Below are 17,068 nucleotides of genomic sequence, written 5' to 3'. Positions count from 1 at the left end.
GGCATTTACAGTATTAAAATATCATTTTTGGTGGATGCATGACTGTAAAATACCCCGTGTTGTAATATCCATCGTCAAAATTTTTGAAAATGAATATTAGAAGATGTGCCAGACTCTGGGTTCAAAAGTCATGAAATTCCAAGGCGCAATTTTTGTCTGTTTGGAAATGATCATAGAAAAACAACACGGATGCAGATTCCCACCCCCCACCCCCCCCCCCCCCACCCCACCCCAATCCACCCTTTCAGGGCTAAAATAGTACATTTGGAAATAATGAAATTGCCATTCTTATAAGAAATTGTCTCTGTCTGCACTCTGAGTTAAGTCAAATAAAAATATCAGGAGTAATTTACACTGCAACATGACAGTGTTCCAGGATGTCACCAGTCTCTTTCCTTGATGACTAGAGAGCAACGTAGTGTAGTCACAGCTCAGAACCTCATGAGGACAATTGGAAAGTTTTCTGTGATGAGATGATCATCATGTAACACAATGACAAGGTTGATTTCAAATTCTGTAGCAGAAAATATGTGAGAAGAAATTTATATCAGAAAAACATGTTAAAAACCCTGAAAACTTCACACAGAATCAGTCAAGGATATTAGGCCAAGTAAAAAAAGAAAGTAGTTTCTCGTCCGGGTTTTTTGAGCAAGGCGATGAGGGAGGTCCTTACTATTTGATATCTTACTATTTTTTCGAGGATTGTCAAAATGAAAGTAATATGTGTTTATATGTGTGATATAAACCACTTATCATTTGAGTGATGCACCAAATCTGCGTATATTGCTGTTTATGCATGACAAGTATACCAATTTAACTACACTGTGACTGTATTCATTCAGTCATATCAAGGGTATGGAAAAAAAACACACATTTTTTTTAACATAAAATATACACATTTATGCATCACTTGTTGAACCTACGAATCCAACCATTATCTCTGGAAATGCATAGCATTATTTTTGCCTTTCAACACAACACAAACTTACTGAGTTAGATCTTTTCTCATATGAAAACTTATTCGCTCAAGGATTTAAAATGCCGCAGACAGTGCTGCCAATTGTCAACCCTGTGAAACAACCACCTGATTTCCTTTTTACTGAAAGACAATACGAACCAGTTGAATACTATATTCACTATTTAAAGCCGTTCGCTATGCACACATGCGCTTGAGATCGGTTCTCTCCATCACTCCACGATTTTTTTTCCAGCTCCAGAACGCATGCTATGCTGGCTGGCTGGTCCCCTCTACTACAGGGAAACCCCGTTATAACGAGTTCGGTTATAACGAGGAACCGCTTATAACGAGGTGATCGCGTCGGTCCCGTTTTCCTTTGCGTGTAATGGCAGAACGAATCGATTATAACGTGTTCGGTCATAACGAGATTCCGGTTATAACGAGGACAATTTCGCTAAATCATGATAAAGAAAAACATAAACAATTTGATCGGATATAACGAGGTTCCATTTCTTGACCAAATTGCCGCTTTCAAACACGCGACAAATGAAACATTGGAAACCGAAATCTCGCTATCCACGTCTTTTCCCGTTTTGCAGAGAACCGTTCCTTCCATGTTTTCTTCTTAATCATGCGATAAGACACAGGAACACCTTCCGATGTTCCTATTAATTATTAAACATAATCATTCGGTTTTCTTTTTCGCGAGAAACGCGTGCGTGATATGAGGTCAGACCACAGCTCAACGAGAAAATAAAATAGATAACGCATTCAAAAACTTTTCATGTAGCGACAATAAAATTTGACCAAAAATGGACAATTGGAATGCATGTGCAACTCATCATTACATCCTTTCCAATTTTAGTTCCGACTTCCAGTTCTTTTGCTGGTTTTGAGCAAATATGAGTTTGGATGATTAAAGCCGAAATAATAAAATCATCTCCCCGATCCCGCCGGGTGACAGTAGCGTTAAAATATTTGAGTAACGCATGTTAACCTATACTTAATCGGTGTTCAGAAAAAGAAGCAAACGCATTTATTAGTTTGAACAGATCTGGATTTGTTCATTATCATTTAACAAATGATAATTTAAATATGAGTGTGTATGATCAAAGCAGAAATAATGAATGAAATCATTGCGATCTCGCCGGGTGACATAGTAGCGTAAAAATTGTTGAATAACGCATGTTAACGTACTTAATCGGTGCTCGGAAATAGAAACAAACGCATTCAACAGTTCAAGAACGGATGTACAAAGCGCGAAGAGATTTTCGGAAGAAAATAAAGAACGCATTTTTAATCCCTTTGAGCGCAACGATCATACATTATATATAATTACAGCCAAATGATTCATGAAATTATCGAATTCCCGCTGGGCACCAACAGCGTAAAATACCTCGCAAGTTAGCGGTAAACAACGCACGTATGTTACTCTGAAATCATCGCGATCTCGCCAGGTGACAGTAGCGTAAAAAAAGTTGAATGACGCATGTTAACCTAAATCAGAAAAAGAAACAAACGCATTTATTAGTTTGAATAGATCTGGTACAGATTTGCGTAAACAGGATGACAACCTCCCACATTCAATCCTGTCACATATTTTCAAGAACGGTCGTACAAAACGCGAAGAGATTTTCGGAAGAAAATAAAGAACGCATTTTTAATCCATTTGGGCGCAACGATCATACATTGTACATGTACAGTACCAGATACAGCCGAAATGATTCATGAAATCGTCGCATTCCCGCTGGGCACCAACAGCGTAAAAATACCTAGCAAGTTACGGTAAACAAGGCCTGTATGTTACTCTACAGTATATGTTTGCCCCCATATTTGCGCTGGTGTTTAGAAAAAGCTTAACAAACAAGAATTACAATAAAGAATTAACTTATCATTTCAGCCTCTATTTCTTCATCTAATTCACAAATAATCTCCCTTTATTCTCTCAATAATAACGCTCAATAATTGTGTAATAATAACGCAAAGGATATGTTTAAGTTTCATGGATGGGTATATGACGTCATGCTTATGTTTTTCTTTGTTTTTAATGAGTATGGTTATAACGAGGTACCGGTTATAACGAGGTAATATCGCCGGTCCCACGGATCTCGTAATAACGGGGTTTGTGGTTACATTGCGCAATCAATCTAGCAGCACACGAAGCGGGCAACAGCACGAGAGAAATGAACAGAAGGTGCTCAACGTCCTGTCTACATCACGACGTACCGAGTGCGCTGTACATCACAGCCCAGGCCCGCCGCCCATCCAACTACAGTTCAACTGCCTTGTGGGTCATTCCTTCTTGCCGAGCTCGCAGTGTGAAATACATGCGTTGTTACATACGCACTACAGAAGCTACAGCTGTACTACAGCTAAGTAGAGGACGCAAGGCGTAATTAGAAATAAGACATCACGATTGGTAGGTGAATTCGAAAAAATAGTAAATATCAACAAAGTCGATGCGGCAACTGAAAATCGATGCGGGCGGGGAGCGGGCTGGGACGAGAATTATGAATTTCTTGGTATTTTCAGCGCCATTTTGAAAATAGTAAATAGTAAAAAAATCGATGCGGCGGCCAAAATCGATGCGCGCGAGGACGAGAAACTGGTTTCTTTTTTTACTTGGCCTTATAGCTACTTAAGCAGAAATCAGAGCTTTAGATTTTATACATGTAGGTCATAGCTAACATCTCCATTTGGTTTCCAAACATCCAGACTATAAGAAGCTCACTCCTATATGCTGCAGTCCTGCAGATTAGGTTTTGACAGAAAGCAACATTGTGTGTTCTGGAATGTTTCGTATTCCTGAGCATGTTTACCCCTCATACATATCATGTATCTTACTTTTGTACACATTACACATGAAATGCTTGCTACAAAGAGGCTCATTATCAGCTATATGAGGGCTATTAATATGCAAGCAGTTAACACACATGTGAGTATAAACAACTGAAATGCAATATCCTGTACATACACATCAGTTTATTTAACATTTCTATGTCATGGGATTTGTTAAGACCACACTGGCACTTTTTTGATCGGGTTTTATAGGACTGTGATAGAATTTCAGTTTTAAAAATCAAGACTACAATTCATCCTGCAACCATCTAGGCCCCTGAATTTTGGCAAATGATTAAATGCCTGACACCACTCATTCTCATTTCAACAGCAACAGAGATAACTAGAAATATCACTGAATGTGATTAATAACCCCACCTAAAACTGAGGGAGTTAGCTCATTCCAAAATACTTCTGTATATTCTTTACTGAAAAATATGCTACATGGCAATGCATAGTTCAACCTATGAAGGTGTGCTTTGCTTATTTAAAAATTAATCACATGAGCAAAAATTTAAACTCAAAAGGGGGTGAGCAAAATACACTGGTAATTTGTATAATTTGGTTACTATGGCAACACATTGTTTGACAATGACAAGAAATGAAGTTTGCACATCTAGACGAAGTAAAGCAGTCACATGTGTCACATTTCCCATCAGATGCTGAAAACTGAGGGAGTTTGCTCAATCCACATGTTTTTTATTGAAAATGTGGTTACTGCGGCTATGCATTGTTCAACACTGACAAACGATGTGTTTTGCACATCTTAGAACTACTGTACAGTGGTTATGTTATGTATGTGCCAAACTTCATATCAAATGCTCAAAAACTGGGTGAGTTAGTGTAATCCACAATATTCTTGTGTAATTTTTATTCTACAATACTGTTACCATGAAAACACATTGTTTAACAATGATAAAAAAATATGAAATTTGCACACGATATCATAGTGGTCATATGTGCCAAATTTCAGGCCAAATGTTAAAAAACTGAGTTAGTTAGCTGAATCCACAAAACATTTCTATGATTTTCATACAAAATATGCTAGTACCATGGCAACAAATTGTTCTAACAATGACAAAAGATAAGTTGGAACATCTATTTATCATACCACTGGAACCAGTTACATGCATGTGCCAATTTCAAGCCAATTGCTCAAAAACTGAGGGAGTCAGCAGAATCCACAATATTTTGATTTGCTTTATATTGAAAAAAAAAATGTTGTTTACAGCATTACTTTAAGATGAGTTTTGCACATCTGAAATTTATATTGGTCAAATGTGTCAAACCTAAAGTCAAATGCTCATAACCTGAGAGTTAACTAAATTCACTTTTAATATGTATGATTTTCATTTAAAAATACTGCTACCATGGCAATATATTGTCCAACAATAATAAAATATGAAGTCTGCACTTCTACATATGCTACAGCAATCACATGTGGCAAATTTCAAGTCAGATGATTAAACTAGAAATGTCGCTACAGCGACTGGTTATACCCCCGTCAAACAACATTTCATAAGCTTTGGTCAAAACAACATTTGATAAGCTTTGGTCAAAAAACTGAGGAAGTATTTAAATCCGCAAGATCTTTCCTTGATCTTCTGCCATTAATATGCCGTTACCATGGCAACGTACTTTCGGGTACTGTCGAAAAATGCGTCTTGCACATCTACAACCAAAGGCACACGTCTGTACCAAGTTTCATGGAAATTGGGCAAAAACTGAGGAAGTAGTTTGCAACACAAAATTTTCCATCATTTTGGCTCATAATATGTGAGCTGTTACCATGGCAACATACTTTTTGTCACTGTCAAGAAATGTGTCATGCTGACCTATATCCTAAGACAAACATTCAATATGAATTCCATGAGAATTGGAAGAACACTGATGAAGCAGTTTTGCCATGAAGCATTTTGCCCTATATTTTACCAATAACATGCCGTTACTATGGCAACGCACTTTTTGCCACTGCGGAAATATGTGTCTTGCACATTAACATATTCAGATGAACATCTGTACCTAATTTCATAAAAATTGATCAAAAACTGTGGGAGGAGTTCGCGACGCAAGATTTGTACCCATTTTTGCCCATAATATGCCATTACCATGGCAACGTACTTTTGGGTACTGTCAAAAAATACGTCTTGCACATCTACAACCCAAGGCACACATCTGTGCCAAGTTTTATGGGAATCGGTTGAAAACTGAGGAAGTAGTTCGCGACGCAAGATTTGTACCCATTTTTGCCCATAATATGCCGTTACCATGGCAACGTACTTTTGGGTACTGTCAAAAAATACGTCTTGCACATCTACAACCCAAGGCACACATCTGTGCCAAGTTTTATGGGAATCGGTTGAAAACTGAGGAAGTAGTTCGTGACGCAAGATTTGCAACCGACCGACCGCCCGACCGACCGCCCGACCGCCCGACCGACCGCCCGACCGCCCGCCCGACCGCCCGACCGACCGCCCGTCCGCTGATTCCTATATACCCCCTTCAAACTTCGTTTGGCGGAGGTATAAAAAAAGAAATTAGGGCATGAGCAAAATCCACAATTTTTTGTATGATTTTCATTAAAAGAAAAGGTTGTTACAATGGCTACACATTGTTCATCAATGACAAAAGATGAAGTCTGCATACTGTATAAGCTGTTATTTTCGCGAGGGTTTAATTTTCGCGAATTTCGCAAATCACAGTTGGATCGGGAATTTAACAACACACGAAACTGTCTCCATGCGCTCTGTTAATAGAGCATTGATGTAAGCATCGGCGTCGATTCGCAAAAACAACATCTCGCGAGAATGTCTGTGACCTCATCAACCGCGAAAATAACAGCATATACAGTATCTACAAACTGTAGCAGTCAAATGTGTCAAAATTCATGTCAAATGCTCAAAAATTGAGAGAGTTAGATCAATAAGTGATAGGGCTTTTTCTATCATTTCTCCATCTCTTTGGAACAAACACCCTCTTTAATTTGAAAGGCTGAAAGTGTTGATAAGTTTAAATCATTGCTGAAAACTTATCTTTTTAATCAATCCTATTTTTTTTCCGTTGATATATTATAATTCATATGTACATTGCTATATACTGATTTAATATTTTTTTTCCAATTAATGCACTTAGAAACGTCAGTATTAAACACTATATAAGCATTACTTATTATTACAGTACTCTCCGCATAATCGGGTAGGCTCGGGCAGAGCATTTCTTACCAGATCAAGCGGAGTACCCGATTAACAGAAAAACACATCTCATTCACAATTGACACACACAATGTGTATGTAGGGCCTATATGCATTGTACAATGCACCAAACACCTACACTGTATGCTTAACACGCGTGCTTGCACGGCACATTATTCATATCTTACACTTACTCAGTCACGAGCAATAATTTACACTCTTTTTATGGACAAATATGTCTTCAGAAAACTTTGTCGTTTGACTAAAGACTCCTCGCTAACACGCAGGCGTTTTCCGAAATGAACACGTCTCTTTGCGTGCACTAGTCATGTAAAACATCAGGTTACTTTTCGAGAGGTGACTGGGGCAAAGCAAAATATTGGAGCTGGTGCATGGCCTGATTTTCGTTGCAAACTTCTCGTATTGTGAATGTTGTTGCAGAGCAAGGGAGGAGCGCAAGTGTGTTCAACTCCTGTCTGTCTATACAATTGTGAGTGCTAGCTATATGTGTAATGTTCATTTACGTGTGGCAAGTCGGTACTGGTACATGTGTTTTCCTGTTTAATCACTCCCCAAATGATCGGTCTTCTTTGTGAATCAAGCAGAGAATGCAATTAGCCGTGGAAAATTTGACATTTATGATTTCCTAAAGTACATATCTTCTATAAAATGCGGGTAGAAATGAGATTAGAAGAAAATTATTTACCCATTTATGCGGAGAGGCAACCCGATTATCAGGTAATTTTAATGTGCATTGGAACTGATTTTGACATTACTACCCAATCAAACGGAGTACCCTTTTAAGCGATACCCGATTGCGCGGAGAGTACTGTATTATTATCAATGCACATATTTTTAGATGATTTGTATTACAATAGTAAAACTGCTATTGTCATGGCAAGTGATTTATTCCGATTCAGAAAAAACAAAAAACATTTTGTGATTTTTATGAAAATTTGCCGCATTATGGGATCCTTCAAAGAAAAAAGATGCTCTGTACATCGGTCACACATGCCAAATTTTGAGTCAACTGCTCAAAAACTGGGGGACACGGGTCAATCCACATATTTTTATAGATTTGTATAAAAACTGATGTTGCTACGGTAACAGACTTCTTAACATTCATGAAAGAGATCTTGTACAACTATACATTACATTGATTGCATGTGCAAAATTTCACCTGAATGGGTTAAAATTGAGAACAGTTTGATCCACATCATCTTGTGATTTTTATAAAAATTTGCAATTGTCATGACAATGCATTACATAATATTGACAACAACAAAAAATGTGTCTTGCACATCTACTAATAAAGTGGTCACACATGCCAAATTTTACATCAATTGATCAAAGAATGAGAGTAGTTCAAGACACAACATTTTGCATGATTTTTATGAAAATTTGTTAATTCCATGGTAATGCATTACTCCATACAGACTAAAATGTTATTTTTTCTTTTTTTACACATCTACCTATAATAGTGGTCAATACGCCAAATTTAAGGTTGATTGCTCAGAAAATGAGAGAGTAGTTCGAGCCACAAGAGTTTGCAACGAGCGACCAACCCGCCACCGATCTCAGAGTGATTCCTATACCCCATACACACCATGTGTGGGTGAGGGCATAATTACAAGGTATTAAGGATGATGATATGAAGCATATTATGTCCCTATGTATCTTTTTTTAAATGAAAGGCCATACAATTGTAACTGAATTTCATGTTTGCTTAATCTGAAGAGATATGTTTTCAAGGCAGATTTGAATTTATTGATATTGGTAATATGTCTTAAGTGTCCATGGTAGATTACTCCATAAAGTAAACACATTTCATGCAAATATGCTCATTCTCCACAAATTTTGGTTCTTCTTTACTATCCACTTACCAACTTTGAAGTTGCTGGTGGCAAGTGTCGGACAAGTGAAGAGTCGGGGGAAGACCATGTACATTGGAATCGTCATGCCTCTGCATACATTGCCTTCACCTATCTGTATGTTCTGGATTTCAGTTGCTGAAATACAATAATTTAAAGAAGAGCAAGATTGGATTCTTTTATAAAAATGAAAGCAGGGGCAAAATATCCATAGCAGTCACTAATCAGAAATCTGGTATATATGGCACAGCTTTTCACATGCTAGATATTAATTTGATATGATCCACCTTCATAATGACATAAACCCAAAGTATCAACATTCAACATTGTCTTCAAATATCAGGACTCCCACTTCTGTACACTGTGCACAATCCATTTTTGATCTGCGTAAAAATCCCTCATTGTCAAAAGACCTATATCGATAGAGGAATACTTCAGTGATGACTTAAATCCATTTACTTGGGAAACAGCAAACTTCTGATATTACTCACAATTTTGAGATATACAGTCAACCTCGCCTAAGTCAAATCTATTGGTGACCGACGAAAACACTTCGACTTACGCGAAATTTGACTAACGCGAGAGTCGAATTTTTTTCAACTTGTATTTCCTGACAAATTTTCATAATGAAGTGTCTTTTTATGTTTTTATTGGGCGTGAAATTACAGTAGAGGGTAGTAATATGTTGTAATTAGTTTGTTTGTTTTGTTTAAGTTTAAAAAAAGAATCCTGAAGCTCAACTATCGGACTGCGATAATCGAAATGCATTGCATGTAATGTCTACCAAAGATCGCCAAATGAACGCGGGAGTTTGGGGGCATCGTCATTTGTTTGGGGATGTCATTTTTACTTCGGCAAGAATTTCAAAACAATTAGTTTTTTTTATAACCTTTTCCACACAGTGAGTCATGATTTGGTCATGATTTGTTTTCAAAAATGTCTTTTATGTCTCGTCATAGCGCAAGACATTCGCCAGACATGCGCGATGTTCGCAAAATCTTTGTGAAACCCCGAACAGACCGCGAAGCTTCGAAGAATATCTTGCGCATGTTTCGCGATATTTCGCGATGAGTTTTTATAACACAGTGTCTCTTTATGTTTTTATTGGCCATTAAATTACATTGGCAGTAGCAATAATTGTAGTATTTAGAGTTAAAAAAATCATGAAGCTCAATTACATTGTACTGGACTGCCATAATCCAAATGCGTTACGTGTAATGTGCGTGTTTTACGTGGTCACGTCGCAAGCGGCAAAATCTAACAATCGCATTTTAGTCTGCAAAAATCGCCAAACGAACGCGGGAGTTTGGAGGCGTTGTCAATTGTTTGGGGATGTCTTTACTTCAGCAAGAATTTCAAAACTATGCAATTTTTTTTTTTTTTGGCGAACCTTTTCCAGACAATGAGTAATGATGTGGTTGTGATCTGGTCTCGAAAATGTCTTTAAAGTGTCGTCATATGGCGAGACCTTCGCCAGATGTGCACGATGTTCGCAAAATCTTTGTGAAATCGAAACACTGGCCCCAAAACCTTTGAAAATGTCTCGTGTATGTTTCGCGAAATCCGCGAAGTTCTTCCGATCATTTTACGACATAACTGCAATATCTGTTCATGTACCTTTTGAAACATTCTCACAAACGTTTGGCGCATGTTTGATGTATGATCTTTTTAACGCTCTACTCTCTAAAAAAGAGGAGTGAAAATGTTCACTCTCGAAGGAGTGAATAGCAGAAAAGATGGATTCGAGTGAAATTGGAGTGAATTTGGAGTGAAAATGTTCATTTTCACTCATTTTGGAGTGACCTCAGGGATCACTCCCAGATTTTCAAGTGATCTCTGAGGTCACTCCAAAATGAGTGAAAATAGATATTTTCACTCAAAATTCACTCAAATTTCACTTGAAACTCACTCTTTCCTCTTATTCACTCCTTCAGGAGTGAACATTTTCGCTCTTTCTTTTTTAGAGAGTATATTTTCTGCAAGACAATATCATAGCATACTACAGTAGTAAATCCAATTATCAAGCAACTATACACTGTATATGAAAACGAAATTTTTGATATAAAAAAAATTCCAAAATACACTTTAAATTACTCCAATGCAGGCGGAAATTACATTTGAAACTTATGATAATATGTGGGGGAACCTAGAAAAAAACAGGCTTGTTAATTGTGGGGTAGCCTACCTAGGTCATCAGAAAAAAAAAAAAAAAAAACTTACGGTCTGCACACACATACGCAATGGAGAAATGAAAGGGGATAGAAAGGAGAAATACAGGAAAGAGGAAATCTTCAACTCAAGACAGCTATCAATCTCTTTGGAAACATTATTCTCCAATGATTGTTGAAAAATTTGCGTGGTTGCATTTCTGAAGTGTGTTTTTCGTTTACGGAACTGGCTGTATTTTAGCAAAAGTACACGTGACATTTACATATACATCATGAGAACTTGGCACAAATTGTGCACATAATGCGTGTTTTTGTTTTGTTTTGCTTTGTTTTTTTGCTTCATTGTCCGAACACATTCGGATAAAAACTTCCGAATGTTGGATTTTGCCATTCGTGTCCTTCGCAAATCGTTCGCGTGCTCTGCGAAATCTCACTGAGCTGCGAATGTTTGGGAGTGTAGCGAATACTAGGAAATTTGCAAGCAAATTCGTAAACAAATGCAGTCAACCTTGCAGACTGTTTTTATTGTCGGAAACAGTTTTTGTTGTCGCAAAGAAATTTTGAACACGCTACGCTCGCAAACATTCGCCACTCAGTGAGATTGGTGGCTTTTACCGGATTGTGAGGATTTTTTTTTCTTCTTCCCTTTTCCCCACAAACCCCGCTGCGCTGCCCGCATATGGCTCACCTCTATTCTTGTACATGTGATTTACATTCTTCTCAGCTGGACATCAAGGATACAAGGAATATTAAGATTAACTTGTATTCGACCCTTAGGAGTATTTTATTACAAAAGTAGTGTGTTTTTCATTCGTTTGTTTATTAAAGAATGAAAGAACGCTCACTTCCATGTTTGAATGACGTACGGGGAAAAAAAAACTTCGACTTGTGCGAGGGAAATGACGTGTATTTACACAAATCTGGACTCGAAATTATCTTCGACATAGGCGAAATTCGACTTGTAAAACTTCGACTTGTGAAATATCATTTTAAAGAAATAAGTAAAGAGAAAATCTGGACTTTTCTGGAGCTTCGACTTGGCTGAGTTTTCGACTTGTGCGAGGTCGACTTAGGCGAGGTTGACTGTATATATTTCTACAATGACACTGATCGTGACCTTTCTTGACAACATCTACTTCACACCAGCCCAATTTTTTGCAAGTCCTGAGACCTCATAACAGGGTTTGTCTCTTATGAGTAACTGGTAAGACAAGTTATGGTGGGTAACTCTTTCTCTCTATGAAATTAAGGAAAATATTGTTAACATGCTGGTAATAATGTTCTTACCATCCCGAGCATAGCCCTCTGCACAGCCACAGGTTTCAACTCTCACTAGCTGAATTTCCACAGATTTGATTGGTGCATTGCAGTGTTCTATGACCACATGACCTGTAAGAGGTTTCCTTATGCAGCAACTTGCCGAGTCTAATCTGCCTTTGATGCTGAAGTTTGGTAATGCAGTTCTCTGTGCCAGAAAAAAAGGGGAAAAAATCATGTTTAATAGCTAAATGAGAATATTACATCCAAGAGTAGATGCATACATCACCCTCCCTTTAAGTTTTCAACTGGCATACAAATGTTCTTCAGTTCATTAGACAATAGAGTTCCATCTTGGAATCAAGTTATAAGAATGCTATGACAGAGCACAATATAACAAAGGACTTGTTATTTCTCAAAGTGGGGATTACTATTAAACTTATCACTTTTAAGCCTTCAAATGGTATACCAGTAAACACAATGTTCAATAGAATTTACAGGCCGTTATTATCTTTTCTTAGAATCATTTAATTGAAAAAAAAATACAAATTTTCAATGAACATTTATCATTTTGACCTTCATATGTGAGTAAATCTATGTCAGTCTAGCATTACATATGTTCACCCAAAAGTTCTCATTTTGTATAAATTCTAATAGATTGCTTGCTTGAAGAAATTTTGGGGCAAAGTTATCCTCTATTAAAGTGTTTTGAAAGATAATATGTGACACTGCACCTCAAAACAAACAAAAAGTCGCCAGACATGAATTTTAAGTTGAGACCATATTCTGAAAGAGCAGACTTTAAGCTTTAAAATGATATATAACTTTACTCAAATAGACTCTCCTAACCTATCTAAATATTGGAAAGAATGCACAAACACAGGAAAAGTGGGAACTGAGAAAAGAGGCTCTGAAGTACAGTGTCTATTCAAGCGCTTAATCTTTACCAAACCGTGCTGGCTGTGCAATGAATGGGACAAAAAACAGGAAGTAAACCACCAGAGTAACAACAATGAAGGGATTATCAGATTAAACTGAAATTAAGCATGCCTCATTGACACATTCTGTCCATAAATAATGCCAACTTTCAAAGCAGTAGCACTATCCTTTCAAAAGTTATTAGAGTCGAAGGTGAAGAGTGTGGACAAGGTTTTTCAGAAATGAAAAATGGATTCTAAAGACACACCTAATCACACTATTCTACAAAAAAATGTTCGAGATAAACTGCTAAAAAACACACTTTCCTGCCCGTTTTATGATCCCAAATTTTAGCATAATATCAAAGAAGACTAGTTCTTTCAGAAAATATGAAAAAGTCAAGTTCGGCTAGGTTGACCCATTTCACTTATTTTCAGTCCTCACGCAAAATCAGTGTGTGCGACTTTATGTTCGTTTTGAGGTGCACGGTCACATATTGCATTGGGGGCAATGCACATTGGAAACATAAAATGACCTAACATCCCTGATTAAGTACCCTTTTGCTGTGGATGTATCCTAATGCATTTTCAAGAAGATGAAAATTGAATCCCAATTTGGTATTCCCTTCCCCAACCCTAAAGGGGGGGGGGGGGGGGGGGGGCAAACCCTAGATCTGCCATGAACAAACCTTAAACTAAAGTCACTGATATGCTTACTTGTAGCATTAACTAGATTTTATCACTCATGGTTCTGGAGAAAAAAATGTATACAGATTCCACAACTTTTTTTGGGGGGGGGGCAGGAGCATCGCACCTCTTTATACAAATAAAAAATGTATCATCCTAACGATAACATTTGCCAAGTTTGGTGAAAATGTACAGCGACCATGCATTTTTCAGAAGAAAAAAATGTAAAAATTGGGCCCCAACTTGGTGCCCCCTTGGGGCTTGGATTTTGGTGCCCCCCCCCCCCCCCATTCCATCAAAAACAAAGTTGAAATTACAGTCTCCAGTGTACTCATAACAATTCTAGCACATGTGGTTCTAGATAAGAAGATTTTCACAGTTTTTTTTTTTTTCAAATTGGGGGCTTCTGTGCCCCCTCAGGGCCCCTACAGGAGTATGGTGCCAATGTGAACAAACTGAGATCCTATCACCCAAAGGATGGCACCTGCCAACTTTGGTGAAAATCTGTCATGACTTTTTCAAGAAGAAGCTAAAAATGTACCAAGTTTACATGCAATGCATGACAGACAACAGACAATGAATGACAACAAAATCTCACTTGAGCCTTTGGCACAGGTGAGCTAGAAAAGGCCTTACATCTTTGACATTCTGCAGTGACTCTGGTGTGATATGGAATGGTACTGGTTTGAGCTCTGCCTTGTCCTTCTGTGCCTTGTACTCTATGATGAATTCAATGGTCTTGGCCAAATCCTTGGCAAGAAGGGATCGTTTCACTTCTGCTTTCAAGGTATACTGTGAAAAAAAAAAAAACGGAAAAAAAAAACATAGTTACACAGATATGAAATGAAACTGTATGAACAAAAACAAAAACAAAAAAATCTGCTGTGATAGTGTCAAGAAGACACCCAGAACCAGAATCAGACAACCAGAATGTTGATGTGTGAAGTGGATTAAGATGTAATCTGCAATATCTTTGTTACGCATAGCAATCATCTTGCTGCCCAGACACGACTTTGTCAAGCACAATACAGTATTCAGTTTTGTAATATGAGAGTTGTAATCAGCAGCATCAGTGGAATGGGCTTCATGAAAACCATACTTATCAGGATTATGCAATTTATTGCATGTGAAAACATTATCAACTCTGTTGTACTCAATTTTTTCAAGTATCTCTGAAAAGTTAGGCAGAGTAGAAATAGGGCGGTAATTGAATATATTTGAGGCAGCGCTGCACATTGGTACTGGTCCGACGGTCCCTGACCAGTAAAAATCACTGTCAGACCATACACTTTTTCAGGAATGGACCGGTAACAAATGGAAAAACTGGGTACCTTCCTACTGGTCCGACAGAAAGGTCAGACAAGTATAAACTACATGTAGAAAAGCACTCTGAGATCACAGACCTCCACCAAGCACATGCTGAAAATCGTCCGATTTCACAATATACAGTATGTTTCAAAAATTTTACAGATTTTTAGGCCCTGTCACACTTTCCAGTCAAGCTACACAGGCTTGTTACGTGTGGGGATTTTCCAGCATACCAGACAATTTCTGAGGGCGGACAAGGATTTGGGCGAGTCAGTGTATGTGTCTTACTTGCTGGACACGTTCTACTTAAGTTCTACTTGCAGGTATACTGTACGAGCTGAAATTTTCGCGTACAGATATTTTCGCGAATTGCTACTTGGAGGACATTTTCGCGTGTTGTTAATTTCGCGGTTGCGAGGGTCTAACTGAACTTAGTATTCGCGCGTTGTTATTTTCACATGTTGTTATTTTCACGGTCCAAAGGCGATTCGCGAAAATAAAACCACCGCGAAAATTTCAGCTCGTACAGTACTGTGTGACCTGAGTGCCAGGTGCGTGGGAGCTGACAACTCAGTGAAGGAATTCCTCTGAAGGAATGGCAGAAGTCCCACAGAATATCATTATCTTGGCCGCATACAGGGACTGCGAAGTACCTGCGTAGGAGTTGCCTGCCAGGTGCTGCCGCTAAGGGCCTCCTACTGGCGTTCTGCATGGACCTCTGCGGGCAATCCCCGCGACTCACCCGGAAAAAGTTTTGGTCATGCTTAAAACTTGGCTGTGGGTAAATCGGACTTGCGTGCGCACCTCCGGGCAACTACACATGAGATACGCGCTAGGTACTGTCAGGTGCGGACCAACTGTGGAGAGCTCCGGGTAGCAAACTTGTTTCCCCTCAAGTCAACCCGCAAAACTTCCCCAGACATGGTACAACAAGGCCTTGAGCATGTTCAAAACTTGTTCCAAGTGAGTCATGGGGGTTCGCTTGCAGAGTTGCATGCAGTAGGAGACCCTTACCGGCAGCACCTCGCAGGCAACTCCAACGCAGGTACTTCGCAGTACCCGTAAGTCGCTCGTAACAGAAAACAGATCGATTTCAAAGCTCTCATGGAGGTCACATGGAATACACGCAAGTAGAAGGTAAGTAACACATGTCTAGCATGTAAGACACAAGTGCGAAACTCGCAAACATTCTTGTCCGCCCGCAGAAAATTCTCCTGCTTGCTGGAAAATCCCTACTCGTAACAAGCCCACGTAGCTTGCTCCCAAAGGTGTGACACGGCCTTTAAGAAGGAACAAGTCTCACCTGCACATTGACAAACACACCATGGTATGTTTCATAGAGAGTTCTGTTTAATTTGGCTTTGAGGGGCACTTCAAAAGGAATCTCTGTCTTTCCAGCAGGTATCTTTCCGGGCTTTGCTGCATTCAGGGACACACTCAACAGTTGAATTGGCTGCCAGTTGAATTTCCACCAGAAAGAAAAGATAAATCACATTAGGATTAACAGTGGCAGTAATCCCTTACATTCACACTATCATACTTAAAATCATACTATAGATCCAAATGGTGGTACCATATATGCCAATATATTTGAAAAGTACTCCACTTGTTCAATAACTCTTTGAAAACATATTTGACATAAGAGACAAGCAGTTTAAGACTAAAATGAAAGTGTACCTGGATCACAAAACCAACAAAAGGTCACCAAGCAAAATCTATGGGATAAAGAAAAATGCTGAAAGTGGAAGCTTTTTGCTTTAGAATTATAACTCACTAAATTTGAGAGACCCTACCCTTATCCAGCAAAATACATGATGGGGAATCTTGCCAGTAAAAATGCAGCTTTAAGCAAATAGGCTTTGAAGGCAAGGGT

At 38.4% G+C, this 17,068-nt stretch overlaps 1 protein-coding gene across 1 annotated transcript in view; it reads right to left on the bottom strand.

Moving 5' to 3' along the window:
* Positions 1 to 287: 287 nt before the first annotated feature.
* LOC139720970 (vacuolar protein sorting-associated protein 26C-like) overlaps positions 288 to 17,068 on the bottom strand; it is a 28,880-nt gene continuing 12,099 nt past the window's right edge. The window contains exons 3-7 of the mRNA XM_071632299.1: positions 16,499 to 16,648; positions 14,524 to 14,679; positions 12,314 to 12,491; positions 8,871 to 8,996; positions 288 to 514 (exon numbers count right to left, since the gene is read on the bottom strand). Coding sequence (XP_071488400.1) covers positions 432 to 514; positions 8,871 to 8,996; positions 12,314 to 12,491; positions 14,524 to 14,679; positions 16,499 to 16,648 — 693 coding nt within the window. The 3' untranslated portion in view covers positions 288 to 431. The remainder of the gene's footprint in view (positions 515 to 8,870; positions 8,997 to 12,313; positions 12,492 to 14,523; positions 14,680 to 16,498; positions 16,649 to 17,068) is intronic.

The sequence above is a fragment of the Diadema antillarum genome, unplaced genomic scaffold (genome assembly GCF_040938485.1).
Source record: "Diadema antillarum isolate AM-2024a unplaced genomic scaffold, OU_Dant_1.0 scf00000136, whole genome shotgun sequence".
Taxonomy (NCBI): domain Eukaryota; kingdom Metazoa; phylum Echinodermata; class Echinoidea; order Diadematoida; family Diadematidae; genus Diadema; species Diadema antillarum.
Note: the sequence above shows the minus strand (reverse complement) of the source record. Positions and strands in the feature narration are given on the sequence as shown.